Raw genomic sequence first — 20,699 nt, forward strand, 5'->3', positions numbered from 1 at the left:
TTGTCGAAACCTTTTGCATAATATTTATTTTCTTTTGCAATGTTTTTCGCAAAAAATCACTTCATTTTATCTTATGAAGGCACAAATGGCCTAGTATTAAGTCTCTTTAAAAACGGTTGGATGGGAAAAGGTGTGAAACACTAATAAGAACACAGGTTTGTGTCTTGGCTGTGCCGAAACACTGATAAGCTGTTATACAGGTTTGCGTCTTGGGTTGTGACGGTTTTTCGGTCATAAGTAGATAATTCATAATTTGTTTCCAATAATTCTAGAAGTTGTTTCTCAGTTGTATAGTAATTTTGCTAAATTTTTTTCTGGATATCTACTTGCATATTTCCTAGAAGCCTTCTTCCCTCATTTATAACGAGGAAAGTTCCCTTATGGGAACTCTGCGCACTCTTCACTATATTTTCATGACTTCATTACGGTTTTACCTTAACTATCTTCCACACACTGTATTATTTAACTCCCTCGCTGTCAGCAATGCGCCCAAATGGCGCCAATAATGCGAATTCGAGACATTAAACGCTATCAGAGCGCCTTTCGTGTGCTTAATAAAATTGTAATTTAAGTCGTTAAAGGGGCAGTAAAAGCAAATAGCGAACAAAAAACAAAAGCAACCAAAGTACTTGAGCCAACAAAGGCAAAGGTTAGGCTGATTGCCTTGTGCAGCAGCGGTGAGGGTGTGGGGCAACCGTGCATATTTGTTGTGTTCCACGTGTACGGGGCAGACACTCGTAGACGTGCAACGCACTCGCAAATCGCGTGCAGACAGTTAACGACGACGCCCAAATGTGAATGTATGTACCGCTGTAGTTATTTTTTTTCTATTTTTTGCCAGCATATGTCAATTTCTATATTTATTTGTTTACTGTTGTTGTGTTGTGGATACCCCTTTGCTGTTGTTGCTGACTGCCAGCAGACTAACGACGCCATCATGTGATTGTTGCATGCAATTTTTGGGAAAAAAGTATTGGCAATCAAAAAAATATATAATAATAAGTTAGTCTCAATGGCGAAAGTCAAGCAATGCCAAGCCGAATTGCCTCAAAATGCGACTGCAACACAAATTGCTGACAAACAATAGGCAACTGTGCACTTGCTACCGAAAAGTACATACTTGCGTGCTTGTCGCTGTCAAGCGTGCGCAAATTTGCTAATGTCTAGCATGCTTTAGGGCGTAGTGGCTTAATCATACTGTGTTTCTGTGTATATTTATGCTTATTTTGAAAAATCATTGCAATATAATGATTGCACAGCGAAAAAGTGAGCAAAGTGTGCAAGTTGCGCAAAAACATCAACAACAAAGGGTTGAAATAATATTAGTAGAGTTTATGTAAGGACAAAATATCATCAAGCTGGGACTCGAAAGGTGCTCGGCGCTGGTGTAAAAGTAGGCGTAACTTGTTTCCGTAGTGATGACACGGAAAAAGCATTTAACAAGCGGCGTAAAATGTCTTTACATTCATGGGGTTGGGCCGTAAGGCACTCCATTTTATGCATTAGCGCATAAAAGTATGCTACAAAGCGGCGCATATGTCAGCAATCAGCAGTAATGCGCGTGAAGGGTAAAGCATTGTAATTTTTTTTTCTTCTTCGCGTTATTAGCGCGCTGTGTGTCGGCATTTGTTGTACTTTGTTTTGATATTTTTGTAATTTTTTTTAAGTTTTTTATGAGCACTCCAGTTTTTGGTGTGGTTACTACCCTTACTTGTGCTTTACCGTCATCACTGAATATAAGCATATGATTATATGTGATATATATTTATAGGAATTTATACAGCTACCCATTTTCTGACAGTCAAAAATATCCAGCATATGTGCATATGTGTGTATATGTTACTCTGTAAGCCACCATTAAACATTTTCCCTTTTATTCGCATTGGAGTGGGTGAACTTATGTTGAGTCCGGAAATTATATTTGGGTGTGCAACATTTCATATGCAAATTAATCAACATAAAATGATTTGGTGCTTTTTCATAACATACTCATATGCGCATAGGCATTTCTACTTACTTTTCAGCTGGACTTTCATACAAAAGTATTGCATATACTTTATGTAGCTAGGTGGGGACCTTCATTTGTATTAAATATGTATGAATTTCATATATGAAAAATCATTATTTTGAGTTTTGTTTTCATTACAAACAAATGTTAGCACAGGAAATGACGAGTTAATTTTAACTACTAACTCGAATAGGCGCATAAAGAGACCCGCTTGGAAAGTAACTACGACACAGGCGCAGGATGAGCTGCTAAACCTGTTAGTAATACATTTGAATTATTTTAGAGGCATTATTTACTTATTCAAATGTAATTAAAAGCATTTTAGAATATTATTTCTAATACTTCTGGCATATGTCTATTCCCTTCAGATATTTTCACGCAACCATATAGGACAATTTCCTTTGCTTCCTTTACAATGCTACTGATAAAAATTAGAATATTCCTACAGGCCACTTTGCTTCTGACTGCAATTAGATTTCTCCTCTACTCTGAAACATTTTTTTAATAAATAATATGCCGGCGAATATCTCCAGTCACAAAGTTCCCACATATCCTGCTCCTAACCCATCCGCACCTCAGCAGGGATTATAAGACACCCCACAACCAAACCCATTAGAATTTAATAATCACATTTTAGCCACCTTAAAGCAGACTGTATAACCCTAGCATATATTTGATGCAAATAACAACAACAAAAAATTCGTCCCCATTTAAGCTTATTTCCACTTAAGTCTTTGTGGCTTTTCTTATGAATTTTTCATTAAGTCACTCAAAAATTTACGAGTTTTATAGACGGATGTATGTAAATATGTAGCTTGAAGGGTTAAAATTGAGTGTATGCATATTTTAGTGTTCATTTGTCATAAAGTTAATTAAAGCGTGGAAAAATTCATTTCAGCATTTCATATTAAATGTTGATTTTTTTCATAATGGGAGTGGAAACAGTGTTTGCTGAGGACTAAGTAATAATAAAACGGTAGTGGAACTGGAAAATATAATTGAAAATTTATTTATTTTTATAAGTTGGAGGTAATAAGTTAAGGAAAAATTTTGGTTTACATTTTCTTTTTAATTTCTAAGCATTCCTAAAGTGGAGCATATTACAATTTGGCAATTAGAATTGGCAGGTAATAATGATGCCAGCATATACAGGTATTGTGCATTGTATTAAAAAGTAATTCATCTGCTTGTTATATTAAGTTAAATTATGTGAAGAATAAACTAATATTGTCCAAAAATACTTTATACTAACTAAAATTAGTAATTTCAATTTTAAAAAATCAAAAAGGAAGTGTAAAAAAATTTCCCCTTTTAGGGATATTTTTTAGCAGACCGTAGGAATGAAGCTTAGGCAGCTTAGCAAATTTTTGTCGAGGTATACAATAAATTAAAGCGAATATTAAATTCTTTTAAAAAGGGATATTTTTTATAAAAGGGATATTTTTAAAATAATGACCTATTTACACAAAATGAACTTCCTTCTGCCAGAATAAAGCAAAAATCTATTAACAAAATCACCATTTACATAACAGCTTATATTTTTTTTAACAAAGAGTTTAATTTCAAATATTAAAAGTATGTTTTCAAAAAAGTTTTAGTATTGTTATTTGTGTTGTGGTCTTGTTTAGTATTTTATTAATTTAACTATAAAAATATATATTGTTGTAATATTAGAAACTGCTGGTATTATCTGTTCTATGATATTGACTTAAATGCACAAAATCTTCTAATTGAAAACTATGTTTTTGAATACTTGAAATATTGTATAATATACATACATATACATATGGGCATGCATAATGTCACAATTTAGCTTCAAAATGTTACAATGAATCACGAAAAAAACCAAGAATTCAGTATTTGGCAATACAATCAATTGTATATGGATGTTAAAGTTCAGCCAAAACGAAAAATATTTATTTCTACTTAACTTGCTATGAAATAGACACAATAAAGCACATTCGATTATCATTTGCGCAATCAATTAACCTCTCATAGCTAAATGTCAGACAATTAAAATGAATAAACGAACTAATGGATAAGCGAAGGTGGGAAATATGCAAATTTCGTTTGGGAATTATTTTAATTTATTTTATTGTCGAATTCTAAATGCTAGATAAATTTAAGTTGATTCATAGATAGATTTACATATATGTACATACATACCTACTGTATAAGTTTTTGTAAGCTTATATGGAGAATTATCGGTATTTCGAATGAAAAGTAATGAAAATAAAATTTAATTTTAATTTAAAAAAATATGAAAAAAAAAAATTTTAAATTTACAAAAGTAAATTAGTAAATAAAAATTAAAAATAAAAAAGTTTTGAAACTAATCTTTAGATATAAAGAAATATATAGATAATACCAATTTGAATGGAAATTTTCATCCGCTTCCTTTTACATATTTCCCATAAACCACCTTTAACGCAACATTTGCATAACAGCTTTATCTAGGAAGCATTAAATCCAAAAACAATCAAAAAAATGTTCAAGCGGAAAAAAATTAAAATCTTTCAAAATGCAATCATCAATCACATTCACTATCAGTTCACATTTTAAGCCACGTTTATGTAACTTGACTACAAAAACAATAATAAAGACGGGGCAATGCTAGTGTTGCATGACAAATGCAAACACAACAACAACAGTTTGCTACATTAACAACAGTTGTAAACAACATTAAAGCGACATAAAGTGCAGCTTAGCTGAACGCCACTAAGCAATGCGAAGATGTGTTCAGAGATACATGCAGTTGGCCATAAATACACATGTATGTACATGTGATTATGAGTAAAACTGCAGTTGTGAGCAGTAAAATAGCATATAAGTAAAACAAATTTTTAGCAAATTTTAGTGTTTATTCAGAAATCGTTTCCTGCATATGAGAGTGGAGATGATAAAAACGTTAAAGTCAAGGGCTACAGGATGCAGGTACTAATTTCGATAAGTTTCCGACAATATTATATTATTTACTCGGCGTAGGGCAAAGCCAGTTATCCTTTCTGAAAACTTTTTGGACATTTACTTATATGGAATGGAATTTAAAAAATTTCCCTTTTTGGGGATATTTTTTAGCAGGCTGTAGAATAGAAATATGTGTATCTTAATAAACTATTTTATCGATATTAAAAATAAATTAAAATTAATGATAAATTTCCATATCTGGGGATATTTTTTATAAAAGGGATATTTGTACAATACTGTTTTTTTGCGCAAAACGCACTAATTTTCACCAAAAAAAAAAAAAAGAAAACAAAAATCCCTCACTTTTTTAATGTTTTCATCAGTTGAAGAGGTCGAAGGTAGCGCAGAACGAGGCATGTCTTCAACGATCTCTCAACCGTAATTTTTCACCCAGGAGTATAAAATTTCGTGACTCCTTAAGCAAATTTATTGAAATGTGCAAGTTTTTTTCAACACTCTGCTAATTTTCCACACACGTCTATAGCATGTGGCTCCCTCTGACATGCACACACATTTCTTGTGGCGCTTGCATTATTGTTGAGTGCTGGCCACATTTAACGTTTGGCTTATCGCCACCAATGCGTCTTATGCGCTCCAGACGACTGTGATTATGATGATGTTTTACTATTTCAGCGCGTTGTTATTATATTTGCTTATTTGTTTATTGACCATTGCTTGCCAACCACAATGAAGCGGCATAAAGTCGAAGCGTGAAAAAGCTTTTAATATGTTAAAGAGTCGGAAAAAATTAAAAATACAGAAATATCGCTTATCGTGGCATATAAAAATGTAAAAAAAAGTAACAACAACAAAAACTACGCAAGCTAGGCAAGACTAATGTGTCCATTTGAGCTTGCCTGTGCGCTTGGGTGCGCCATGCTTTAGCTTCGCAGACAGCGCCAGATGGAGCCACTTACCTACAATTTTCGTATTTTTATCATTTTTCTGCTTTTTCCCTTTGCGCGCCGCCCACTTTGCATAGCTTACTCAATTCTCACATTAATATTTTTTGCCGTGTTGTTTTGCCTTTGGCGCACTTTTGCCCTCCACTCAAGCGAAATATTTTCCTTGTCTTTTTGCGCTGCAATTGCATGCCACAAGGCGCTCAAGTGGCTTTGCATGTTGACCTTAGCGTTATTTATTGTAACCCTCAAAACATATTAGCTATAGCTTTTCGCTGCCTTATTGCATATATATTTTTTTCATGGCTTTAATGTTTTCATAAACTTTAATGCAGCGCTTGCGGTGTGAGGTGTGGCAGCGAGATTTCTTAAGAATTTTTGCGTGCGTGTTTGGTTGGTGGTTTCTTAAAATTTTCAATGCCTCATTATTTTTCACGTGCACTTCTGCATATTAGTTCTATAATTTTTCTTTTTCCTCCTCCAAACATGTCTTCCACACACTAAGTGCAACAGCCTGCTCCAACAACCCACATTAATTACGAACTCACCCTCATTGTTGCCACTCAAGTCACACGTTTCTCACACTTTCCCTTTAGTGTTTAAATTCTTTATGCAACAACAAAAAATACTTACAATAATGCAACAAAGCGCCTCAAAGTTTTCCGCTCATCCAAAAGTTGCGTGGGTTTCCATTTCACTTTTTCCAATAATTTATGATTACAATTTGTTAACGATTAGTAATGCCTCACAGTGGTTGCATGTAATTACGCTAGTTGTTATTTCTCTTAATGCACTTTTCCATAAAACCCCTGCCTATTTAAATGTACTTAACTACGCACACATATAAAAACATGTACACCACCACTCACGTCCGAAATGGGTTTGCCTGAACCGCGCGCTGACATTTGAACATAGATTTATGAGCCGTAATTAAATTCGTTTGATTTAATACAACACTTTTCCATTCAATTGATGCAGTGATGAATGCGCACACATGAATACGCACACGCCCACAAAAATACCTGCTCAGAAAATCAGCCGCGTATGCACTTTAATGCATTTGCGCTTGTTAGCCATCATTCGCTAGTATTTTTCATTAAATGTATACAAAATGTTTACCGTTGATTTTTGCAATTTGTTCGCAGCAAGGTTTTGTAGGAATTAAATAAATGCCAGATATTATGTAGGCTACTAAAAACTTAATCATCTACTCGTTGTTTGATGTTAAATATTGTGAGATGAACTAAACTCATATGTTTCCATTTATTCGTACCTTTTTTTTAGCTGAAAACTTAAATATGAGGTAAAAAAAAAATTCCCTTTTAAGGGATATTTTTAATAAAGCTGCAAATAAGGGCTATTTTCATTTAAAAGCACTTTTTTAAATAGAGAAACTTAAATCTAAGGTAAAACAAAAATTTTTCTTTTGAGGGATATTTTTTAATAAGGCTTACAAACAAAATGTGAGCATCACAACAAATTTTCTATTAAAGAAAGCAACAAATACAAGCAATTATTAAATTTCCTTAGCTAGGGATATTTTCCAAAGAAAGGAAATTTGTAAAAAAATATGTGTAATATGTATTTTTTCTAAAAAATGGTCAAACTGACTAAAAATGTTCTTTATTCTCACAAGGGATTTTTTTGTTTGTGAACATACAGTATCGGACAAAACATTTGCAACTGAAATATGGTGTTGAAAATAATGTCGATTACACAGAAAATAATTGCCGGAAACCTATTCTTTTAATTTTATTTTAAATATTGGATATTAATTAAGGTAAACAAAGCAAATTTAATAATATTTTTCAGTTCATTTGTTTAATGTATATAAGAAAACGATATAACATCTATATTCAATAAGACAAAACAATTGCAACTCAAAGAAAAGGGTTCACTATTTGTAATAAAATAAAAGAAAAACTTAGTATTTTGTAGCAAACTCATTACTCTCAATAATTGCTTTGCATCGCAGCGGCATTGAAGCTGTAAGGTCATCCACTAAGGTTTGGGGTATATTTCTCCATGCCTCCAGGGCCCTTTGGAAAAACTGATCAGTATTTGACACATTACTGCGATAAATTTTTTTTTTACAATTTTCCTTAAATTTTCTTTGAGATTAAGGCCTGGGGACTGTGGAGGCCACTGCATTACATCCACTTTATTCCTCTGTAATCACGATTTTAGGGCCTATGTCATATGCTTCGGGTCGTTGTTCTGGTGGAAGACTCACTTAAGTGGCATTTCCCATTCACCATGTGGCAACATTACGGTTTCCAGAATGTCTTTGTAAACGAACCGATCCATGGTACCATTAATACGATGAAGCGGCCCCAAACCAGAAGCAGAAAAGCATTCCCAGACCATAACATAACAACTATGCTTGACTATTTGTAGGCAATAGAAATTTTTAAGACGCTTATTTCGTGCGCGTCGAACGAAACTCACACCATCACTTCCTACCAAATTAAATTTGGACTAATCACTAAAAAGAACAGTTTTCCTCTTGCTTGTTGGCCATTCTAGATGATTTTTAGCGAACACAATCGTTTTAGCTGGTTACGTTTACTAATAAGCGGTTTCTTCGCTGGTCGGTAACTGTGTAAATCAGCGTTATTTAGGCGATGAGCGACCGTTCTTGAGTAGATTGGTAATCCAAGCTCCTTTACCAATTGCGGAGCGCTTTAAAATGGAAATTTTTTTATCTCCCTTACAGTTGAGCTGTCAGTTTTTTCATCAGTTTTTCTTGGTCGGTGACCACGATGCACTACTTCGACAGTTTTGTTCCTAATAAAGTTCCAAATTATTCGTGAGATCTATGACTTGTGAATTGTGTACTTTACAGAAATTTCTTTTTGAGAAGTTCCGTTATTATACTCACTAATAAAACGTGATCGGAGTGCTTCACCGAATTTATTTAGAGCCAATCCTTTTTTTGTAAAAAAATTTAAAATAAAAACATATTTTCGCAAAAATTCAGAGCAGAAAGTATGCTCAGTAAATGTTCTAATTAATTGAAACTCAATACCGTTAGAAAAAAAACAAATAAAGGAGAAAAGAAATGAACAATACAGAGTTGCAATTGTTTTGTCGCGGTGGATTGGCGTACATTTGAAATTGTTTTCAAATATAACCAACAAAATAAAAAAAAGATTGCGATAAACGTTGCCAAATATGTCACTATAATGCTGTAAATTTAAAAACAAGAAACCAAAAGGAATTCGAAAGAAAAGTAGCATTGTAAGACAAAAAAAATGTAGAACGTCGGTTTAGTTGCAAATGTTTTGTCCGATACTGTACATATGTGTGTCGAAAAAAATATTTTTTACAAATTTAGTGCGTTTCGGTGAAAGTGTATAAATTGTAAATATTCTTTTCATAAATTTGCACTTTGAAGGATATACATTTGTTAAATTATTGTATTTTTGCACAATACATCCTTATTCCGCCAAAACAATAATATTTCAAATAAATATTGTTCATCCATATTGCGCATATTGTTAAAGGTATGTAATGTAAATCGTTTCGCAAATCATCAGTCATTTTAGTAACTTAAGATTTAAAATTCCGACAATAATAATTTATTTAATACATATTATTAAAGTATACCCTTTGATTAATAAAATTTTGAAATAAAAATGTCTTCAATTCGCTACGATTTAAGAAATTGTATAAAGTGATATTTCTATTCTTATAGTTATTTTCAGAGGCACAACGATTTCATTAACAGTACTTGCACCAGAACTAAAATCATTTATTCAGTTTCTCATTTTAGAATTATTCTACATGATAATTATACACATGTACATATATTATATATTTCACACATTTTTATTAGCAGTCACCACCAACATTTTACAATAAAAATGCCTGTGGAATTCACAAATATTAGCTAATATTATGATAAAAACTTAATACACACATAATAAATGTATGTATTATTGTTATTTTAGTATTTTTTAAACTAAATTAAAATTTCCCTTTCTAGGGTAATTTTGAAAAAGTACGAAACTTTCGAAAATTATAACTAGCTTTTATTATATAACGTTGTTATAATATTATTTTAAATGAAATCGAAATTTCCCTTTTTGGGTAATTTTTATTTTATGTGTAATTTTGGTAACTTATTAGAAAATAATATCAATCATGCTACAAATTAAAGAAAATGCCGCATATATTTTAATATGTTATTATGTGAAATTAATATACATATATTTTATATATAATAACTTGAATTAAATATTATTTAATTTCTAATAATTGAAGATATCATTAATATAAGTTTTATTATTCCACAAAAATTCCCGCACGTTTTTATTACAACTCAAAATAATCCCTGACGCTTAGAATTTAACGTTGCTAGGTGTTAAAATTGCTCATACCGCACATATTATCTCCCACAATATTAATCCGTTATAATAACTGCGAATACGCTCGCATACAAGCAATTAAACAAAAATTCATACATATTTTAGTCACCTGTGTGTTAATTAAAAACGTAAATAATAGATATAGTCAATGTGGTGGCTTAATGACATTATGACCTAATACATGTGCCATATTAACCGTACTCAATGTGAAATTATTGAAAATGCAGCAAATATTTTCACGTTACACAAAAGCGAAAAACCTGCACAATTACAACAATGCGTCATATAATTTGGAACTGCGTAATTATCCTAACGCACAAATATGCTAGCGCACCTAATGAGCGCCATTTATAATATCCTTTGCCGTAGGGGATAACATATGAGCGCTTACTATTACACATTAATACACATTACATACTTATGTTTGCATATGCGAGCAGGAGAAAATTTCACTCAATTTCAATGAACACAGGAAATTTACGAAAATCCCAATACGTCGAAATATAATCGCACACGTGTCCACGCGCCTAAAACATATCTACATTTTTAATCATGCACAAGCATGCACGCGTGTGTGAGCAGCTAAAGCACACTGAGGGCTAAAATTACTAATCGCGCCAGCGCAAACGGGCATTATTATCCATGAAGCTTCATCAAAATGCATACTTTGTTGTTGTTCCTATTTGTGCATTTGTACTTTTTATCATTAATGCTATTGGCACTGTACATTGTACTTGCTGGTCGTTTATATGAAATTTCGTGTAATTACCAAAAATCACATAATTACACTTAATGATACGCGGTAAGTGTGCGTGTTTTGACACAAACAGTTGGGTGGTGGGCATGTAAATACATTAAAGTTCAAGTAAGTACGTATGGAGGGAGTATGTCAGACTGACATTACTGAACTCGGCAGCTTACAGCAAGGACTCAAATGTATCACCTTTGCTTGTGAACTTGTAGTCGCAGCCAGGAGGTCACTGATACTTTAATTAAGGACAAATTTAGACAAAGATTGTAGGTTTTTCAAAAATACCTCACTTGGCTGTATTGCGTCTTAGTTTTAGTATTAAATTTTGAATGTATTTATTAATTTCCTTCGAATTAAAGGTAAATTTTTGAACAAACAACATGAATGAAATGTAGTAACTTTAACTTTCACATATTTCTTTTAAACAGACAATATATGTAGAGTAAAAAAAAATCCCCGTTAGGGATATTTTTAAACTGAGCATACGAATAAAACATACATATGTATCCCTGCTTATATTTTATTAAAAAAACTACAATTGCAAAAAAAACTTCATATATAGAGTAAAAAAAATCCTTCCTATAGGATATTTTTAAGCAGTCTAAATATATGTAATATATCCGACAATTCTTATTGAAAAAAAAACTACAATTCGAAATCGAATATTAAATTTTCTAATTAAGTTAATAAAGGGAAATTTGTGCTGAAATGGTTCTTAAGTGCTTTTGGCGAAAAGTATTAAAATACTAACAACTCAACTCTTGTAGCCTAAAATTATTCGTTTTGCACACATATTTTTTTAACAGAAAACTTCAAATATAGATTAAAAAGTCCCTCCTCAGGGATATTTTAAAGCAACCGATATACATGAAATATGTACATATATTTATGTATGTATGTATGTACTTCCAAAAATTTTTTATTAAAGAAAATAAATAATCCAAGCAAATACTACAATTTTTTATATTTGGTATAGAAGGGAAATTTATGTTGAAGGGGTTGTTAAGGGTTTTTTTTGGAAGCAATACAATTTTCAGTTCTTGTAGCCTAAAAATTATTGGTTTTTGGATACACAGATATTTAAAAAAAACTTCAAACATATTGTAAAAAAATCCCTTCTAGGGATATTTTTAAACAGACCGGTATAAGTAAAATATTTGTACAATTAAACATTTTTTTATTGAAGAAAACAACAAATGCATACGAACTTTAAATTTTCTATCTTAGCTATAAAGGGAAATTTATATTAAAATGGCTTTTTTTTGATTCGGCGTCTATGAGTATTGTGGTTTTTGAGGTTTTCCAAAAAAACTTTTTCATTTTCTTATTTTTTCTTTTGCTCCACTGTTTTAAAAATACATTATAATACCAAATGACTTTACGTTAGTTGTAATCAGAGCCGTAAACTTTTATTATCCTGCTGATAATATATTTTCAACCGCTTTCAAAAGTTATTCATAAAATTTTCATAAGTATTTCACAAATTTTAAAATTTTATTGCACATGCAATAAAATAAATTTAACCGAAAAAGCATATATTTATGTGCTTATTACACATACATATGCTCGCGTATTAATTCCACAAATATTATTGCAAGCATTGTCATAAAATCAGCAGCAAATGTGTGGCATAAATAAATTATAATCAGCAATCCCTTCACGGACAATTGTGTGTGTTGCAAGCTGCCGCACTTACTTATGAATTTATGTAGCACATATGTACATATATATATATTTATGCTTATTTATATATGCAATATTTATACTTATGTATGTGTTTGTAACCATAAATATGCATATTGGGCATTCATGCTAAATGAACGGAAGTCAGAATTATTTATGTGATTTTCCTGTGGAAATTATTTATGAAAATTGCAAACATACTGTACTTGACCGCGAGAATTAAAAGCATACATAGTACAACATAGCTTTAAAACATGCGGAAGTATATACATAAATGCATATGTGTATATGTAAATGTACGACTGTATGCATGAAAGCCCACATGCAGCAACATTAACCAGCTAAAACGTATGGAGGATTAAAATGTTCTGAAATATTAAATGCTTTTTGTTGCATTGATAATATATTCATACAGAAATAAACATATGCACCCACCCATATATGTATGTTAATACATATGCATGTACTTATAAATTAAACTGCATGCGTCGGCATTACGCATTACTTCCTACAATCCGGCATCAGTGCTGATGAGCATTGAGGCTGGCAGCTTGTAAACATATCCTGTGTTATTGAAAGCAGAGGATATTCAAGGATATAATATATTTTATATATTATTTATTTCAATTGCGCTGCAAGCCAGCAAATGCACATGAGGGATATTTTGAATGTGGCAGAAAGCGAAAGCTTTGCGCGTGTTGGTCTTAAATTAAAGTGACTGGGTTTTAAATACAACCAATAAAATAAGTAAAAGCTGTGATATATGTACTTATGTGGCGCTATTGATTATTTGAATAATATGCAAAATCCAAACACATATGTATGTAAATATGCACATAGTATGTAGACAAATATGTATGTTAACATGTAAAAAAAAATTAAATAAATCCATTATCTCAAATCTTGTTTAGTTTTTATTGCATGAATTAAACTTTAAACGACACCAAATACACAATGAAGTCAACTGCTATGATTTTTAAGCGAAAACTAAAATTTCCTTAAAAGGGGTACTTTGAAGTGCACAACTAAGTCAACTGCTATAACTTTTAAGCAAAAAATAAAATTTCCATGCAAGGGATATTTTGAGTTTGTTGCTTTTGGTGGTTTTATGACACCCTTATAAGCAATTATGTTATACTAAAGCATAAAACATTAATTTCCCTACAGGGGATATTTTGAGTTTGTTGCTATTTGGTGAATTTTTGTCATATCTTTAAATAATTGTGCTATATTAAAGCATAAAAAATAAATATCCCCGGAGGGTAATTTTTGAAGTTATATTTTTTTTTAGCTTTCGAAACTGAATAAAGTTTTTAATTCAGAAAATGTTTGTAAACAGGTTTTCTAATTATTTTTAGAACTGCTGAAACAAAATATTGTATTCATGTATGTATGTATGTATAATAAAATATTTTCCTTCCATAGAAACTTTCATATTCATTCAATACAACTCCAATCAGTTTAAGAATTTAGCTTCACAATTAATACATACAAACAAATCTGTGTACATACATACATATGTGTATGTATATGTGTGTACGTACTATATGCATATACATACATATTTAATCACACAGTAGTCGCTACATTCGTTATACGAGTAGTTAGCGAAAATTCACTTTCCATATTATATTGTCAGCACAGCTGTATTTGCTCAGATAGACATACAAACACCACATGTATCCTTATGCATAGTTGGCAACACGCGTTCGACTTTGCGCTTACAGCATGTCTACTGTCTTTACAAATACACATTTGTTGTAGTAGCTGCATTGTAGTTATTATTACTGGTTGTCATTGTTGCCGTGAGCGCACTGCCATGGTCATTGCTGTTGTTTCAGCGCGCGCTCTGTCATTTTCATGTTAGCATGCGATTTTATTGCGTGTCAACATGCAGAATGGCAGCATTATTTTTCCTACTCCCTTTAAAACCAAGTATTTTTTTTCAACTTTTTTGTCGATTTCTTTTAATATTCGCAGGCTGGTTGTTGTTGTTGGCGACTCAACTAGCGCCACTATCAGCTGTTAATACTTGTTTTTGTTGTTGTGGTGGCGCACTGTCATGTCTGTCCTGCCACGAATCTTTGCTGTCGCTGTTGGCGGACGCGCTGCAGCGAAACAAATGAGCGGCTTTTGTTGTTCCTGTCGGCAATGCCATCGTCATCATCAACAATGTTATGGTTGTTGGGTGTTTGTAGGTACATACAAACATATACATATGTTACATACATACAAACATTTCTATGAAATTGTTATTGTCTTTTGACTGTTAACACTGTTGGTGGCATTTCATTGCTGGTCGTTGTAGTTGTTGCCGCTTCTTCATACTTTAACGCCATTTAACCCCTTGTAACTTGCGTGAATGCTATATTTTTCGGTTATGCAACAAAAGACTGTCAACCGACAAAAAGTGAAAAATGTCAGCGTTAAGAATCCGTACAAAAGTATAACTGTAAATATACCAACACATACATAGCCTTGTGTGTGTGTATAAGTGCCCACATTTCACTGCTGTTTGTGGGTGTAACATGACATGCCACATTGCCTTATTGTGGCGTGTGTGCTTTCCGCCAGCGCACATAAAGGAAATGAACAAAATGGAAATTCATGTTGCTGTTGACGGTTCAGAAACAAAAAATTGTACAATTTTCGCTATGTTAAATAAATAGGATTTATTTTACTAAAATATTATACGATTTCCGGATATAAAATTATACTTAAATGATAAAGGTAAAAATATATACATATTTTTATATAAACTGCACAAAGTAGTTAAGTTAGCATAATTAAACAACAAATAAAAAAAATTCCCTGATGTGGGAAATTTTTCTTTGACATCTTTATAATTTTCTTTTGCGTCTACGTCACTACTCATTTATCGAAATTATGATTACTAAGTCGATTCAAAATTTCCCCAAAGGGTATTTTCTGATTTCGTATTTTTTTACGTAAATAATAACGATTACTTAAAATAATATCAAAATTAAAAATTTCCCTAAGTTGGGAAATTTTTCATGTAACTTCTTTGTAATGTTTTCGGTATATTCGTCATCTCTTCAATAGATAAATTATGACAATGAAGTCCATTAAAAAATTTCCCTAAAGAGTATTTTTGATTTTGTAATTTTTTGCGTCTACAGTATCTTCTGAATGTCCAATATATGATAACTACGTCGATAAAAAAAAATTCCTTAGGGGTTATTTTTAGATTGAACATTAATGTGATATGCTGGCTGAACAAAATAATGATAAGAGATTTTCTCGAAATATTTTAGCTCAAAGTATGCATGTATTGCTGAAATATATTTGTTTTTGAAATCCTTTACTCTACATTAAAGCAAACAATAGTATTTTATCTTCCATTTTCCATTTTAATATTCTTAAATTTTTCTTTAAATCATGCCCTTCAAAACTTTCTCCAAACAAATAAAGCATACTTCACTGTATGTCTGCCGCAACCATAGTAGTGTTTCCACGAAAATAGCCGCTAAACTATCAATTTTAAATACGCAGAAATTTTTGTAATTTAATATGGTTTATGTAAAGAGATCCCCAGCTGTAAATGTATACAAAGAGGCACATCGGCAAGTTCGTGTAAATATACCCACATACTTAGTGAGGAAAGCTGTATCCTCTACCAAGGGAAGCAATATCTCATCAGTCGTTTGTCTTCGTCAGCAACGCGTCGCCCACTCAAACATGCGTGTGTGCATGTTTGTGTTAAACACATGTCCCAATACTACCATTACGCGCTTGTCTCATGCCACACTGGTACCACCAAAAACAGCAACATAAACTAGTATGACCGAAAATGTGGTAACACGACTGGTTTGCTTGGTTGACTTGCACGTGCGCCTCATTTCTTACTTTAGTTACCACACTATATATAAAAGTATTTGCTTCTCTTAAAGCTAAATACCCACATGTCTTTCATTTAAACTTAAATTTATGTGAACGCTTGTGCTAAAATTTGGTATGTTTTGTTTCTATATGTTTTGCAGAGGGTATCGTATCGTATAGCATACCGAAAGGCGTACAACGTGGCATGGAAGTCGATCTGTCAGACAAGACTTATGATGGTTATGAGCAAGGTGATCGTTTTGTTGATGGATTGGGCCAACTGGTTGATGGTCAAAAGGGCAAGGATAATTTTCGCACTGATATACATGGATTTGGTAAAGGTGAGTTGGTATATTTGGAAATAAGTTTTGTGTAAGAAATAAGAAATGAGAATTTGGGTGAATTTTTGTAGTTTTACAACGATTTGCTTGTACATACATATTAATTTGCTTAAAACTTACTTAAAAGCAATACTTTTAAAAAAATACCTTTCTGGGATATTTTTTTACATGTCTGGGAATTGTTTTAAGTCGATTGCTTTTTTTCCACTTTTTAGCATATAAATTGCCTAAGCAGAGTACCTTTAGAAAATATCCCTTTTTGGGGAAATTGTGTTTGCCATTCAATATTAGCGATTGTTCTGTTTTAGATTTTATAGTATATTAATTGCCTAAAAAGCGTACCTTTAGAAAATATCCCTTTTGAGGAAATTTCATTTTTCATTAAATATTTGATAGAGGGCTAATCTACATTGAACATATGCAAATTCTGCAACCAGGTGTGCCCATTAATTTTAAAGTAGTGGGCAACTTTGATTTAATTTTTGAGAAGAATTTTTGGGCATATGTAATATAATTTTGGCAGTTTCTGCATATTTTATCCTCGCTTTTTCTGTCGTTCTACATTTAATAATATGATGTTTCTAAAAAATAAGTTTTGGGCAAACTTTGTAGTTAAAAAATATCCCTCTTCAGGAAATTTTGATTTTGATATTCCAGAGAATATCACAACTATATACAATTTAAAATTTTATATATTACACTATTTACACAAATTTCCCTTAAGGTTATTTTTCCAGTTTTTTGTATTTTTAAAAGGTCTTTAATCTAACTTTTATGGCTACAGTTTCAATATTTAAAATTTCCTTAACTGGGTACTTAAATGCAAATTTCTCTCTTTAGGAAATTTTGATTTTGATATTCCAAAGGATGTCGCTATTGCATACTTGCATACAATTTAAAACTTTCTATATTATAAGATTAACAAAAATTTCCCTTAAGAATTTTTTTTACAGTTTTAGTATTTTTGAAAGATTTTTAATCTTACTTGTATAGCTACAATTCCAATATATGAAATATTGAAACTTTTACGTAGCTGTTTACATACATACATACATATGTATGTATATACATATACACCAAACTTTTATTCAAGAAATTGTAAGCAATCTCACTTTCTCAGTTTAATCTGCAAATTTCCCCGCACCTCGCCGCAAAGTTAGCACACAAAACTCAAATTAACTTAATTCAAGTGCATAAAAGCTGAAATACTTGAATAAATGAAATTGAACAAAGTTTGATGGAAACTGCTTACCTTAACCCAAATGTAATAATAAAAGCAACACCAGCAAACTAAAGCGCACAAATGCTAAATAAGCAACTACTATGCGACTTACATTAAATAAATGGGTGATATACATGTATATAATACCTTGATATTTGTATGTGTGTGTGTGCGCAAGTACGACGAAAAACTGCTGATGCATTGCATATTTCTTCGTAGCTTTCTTCTTGGCTTGCGAAAATGTTGCCGGCGTTTTGCGCACATTTCACTTTTAGCGCACAAATTCATCAATTTCGGTACTAGTAGTTATGGTATGTGTGTGCTTAGGTATCTAAGCCTGTATTTGTGTGTCTGCATAGAGGCTTAGGTATGTATATGTTTGTTGTAAGCAACTCTGAAGGTTGAAGAAAATTGAAAGGATAACCATTGTAGCCAAAAGCAGTTAAATGCAAACGGTTTTGGGGAGCGCAGACGTTTAACAGTTATGAAAAGCTCGCATACAGACACACTCATACAAACATATAGAAATACTTCATTAAAACTGATTAGTATCAAATAATTACAAAAGTTTAGCATAAGTTTAATGGAACTTTTTCGTGTCCATTTGCAATTCTTCTGCCTGCCCTTTGACAAACTCACTTACGTAGCAGTGTGAGTGTAATAGTATTGAGCGCTAAGCAAGGGCTAAATTGCGAACGATAATATACACAAGCGCGTTCACTATCGCTCAATCGCTTGCTGTAATGGCATTTGCGCCGGATATGATGTAAATATGTATATTCAAACTATATGTATATTGTGACATTTAACCCGCCACTGATTGCCATTTGTTTTGTTAAGGCACATTTAGAATGCATTACTACCAAACTTATGTGCAATGCAAAAGAGTAAAGCAGCAGCTTGGCATTCATACTTCATCCTTTGGCATTTCGGAGTAGGCGCGTGCACCCAGCATAGACAATGAATTGTTGGCTAAATTAAAAACTTTCGGCAAACAAATAAATAATTTCCTCATCAATGAACAAAATAAAATGCGAAGCATAACAAACGCGTGCCAAGGGAAATATATGAACACCCATGCAATAATACATACATATATTAGGGTGGATGAAAAAACTTTTTATAAATTTTTTTAAATATTTGTTTTTTAATGTTTTTTTAAATACCGTGAAAAATCGTTCAAAAATAATGCTAGTAAAGCTCACTGTTTTGATTATTAAGTCGATAGAAAATTTCCCTAGAGAGTACTTTTTCATTTCGTAGTTTTTCTACGTCTACTATATCTTCCGAACCTCCAAATTATGATAACTACGTCAATAGAAAAATTTCCCTAGGGGTTATTTTTAAGTTGAACGTTAAATTGATATGCTGCCGGTTCATTATAATGATTACTTGATATAACATCAAAATAAAAAAAATCCCTCATCAGGGAAATTTTTCATTTAACATCTTTGTATTTTTTGTGCGTCCGCGTTATTTAGTTAGTACCATAATTACATAAGTCGATTGAAAATTTCCTTAAGGGTTATTTTTATATTTCTTATTTCTTACGCCTACAATATATTCCGAATCTCCAAATTATGATAACTACGTCTATAGAAAAATTTCCTTAGAGGTTATTTTTAAGTTGAACATTAATTTGATATGCTGGAAACTGAAACTTCAGAGGGGTTCAATAACAAAAATTACCATATTTGAGAATATATTGTTCATCGGAGAAACATGATTTAAGCACGGAATAAATTAAAAATAAAGAGCTGTTTGTTTCTAAGGCGAAAAGCTGAAACTTCATCAAAAAAAATTTAAATTATGGACACCCTAATACTCATACACAGCTACATTTAGAACAATATTTGTGCGAAAAGATAATTCGAAAGGAGTCAATAGTAGTTAAGCGGCAATAAAAGTAATAAAAAAAAATGCTGTAAAATGTACATAACATGCATATTTGATAATTTATGGCAACACTGGCATTCAATTGCAAGCGTACAAATGCCACATACTCACACAAGCATACGAATAAAACTACCACTTTCTCCACAACGCCACATTTAAAGCGCTCTCTACTCACTTTCTGCCGCCAAAACTACTTCGCTTCCGTCAATGCGTGTACCCAGGCGCCTTCACCCGACGTAGAGTCAACCAAAGGCTCGTTGTTTACATGTCGTGTGTCCACAGATAAACACACAAACACAATCGTCGCCGAAATCATATGAAAAACAGCAGAAATAAGCAAACTATTTGAAAATAAACTTAGCTTATATATATTTGTATAGAAAATATTCATTTATATGTATTACATACATATATATGTATGTATATCGCTCTGTTCACATCCGCATGCAAATAAATAAATTCCCTTGGCCAGACGCCAATAATCGAAATTATTGAAAACTTTACATTTTAAGTAGAAAAGTTTCTCATTACTGCAGGATCCGGCAGCGGTTGGGGCCAGCCATTTTGCCTTGCCACATGCACACACACATAAATACAACCATAAGCATTTATAGAATGCGTTGTCGCTTCGTGGTCGTTGGCTTCAACGCAACGCTACTACTTATTGGCAATAATAATGTAGAGAGTTGTGTGCCACCGACTGTTAGTTTACCGTGCAG

At 32.2% G+C, this 20,699-nt stretch overlaps 1 protein-coding gene across 1 annotated transcript in view; it reads left to right on the forward strand.

Moving 5' to 3' along the window:
- Positions 1 to 20,699, forward strand: part of LOC105233292 (uncharacterized) — a 152,847-nt gene that overhangs the window by 100,081 nt on the left and 32,067 nt on the right. The window contains exon 6 of the mRNA XM_049446292.1: positions 16,683 to 16,862. Coding sequence (XP_049302249.1) covers positions 16,683 to 16,862 — 180 coding nt within the window. The remainder of the gene's footprint in view (positions 1 to 16,682; positions 16,863 to 20,699) is intronic.

The sequence above is a fragment of the Bactrocera dorsalis genome, chromosome 1 (genome assembly GCF_023373825.1).
Source record: "Bactrocera dorsalis isolate Fly_Bdor chromosome 1, ASM2337382v1, whole genome shotgun sequence".
In the NCBI taxonomy this organism is placed as follows: Eukaryota; Metazoa; Arthropoda; class Insecta; order Diptera; family Tephritidae; genus Bactrocera; species Bactrocera dorsalis.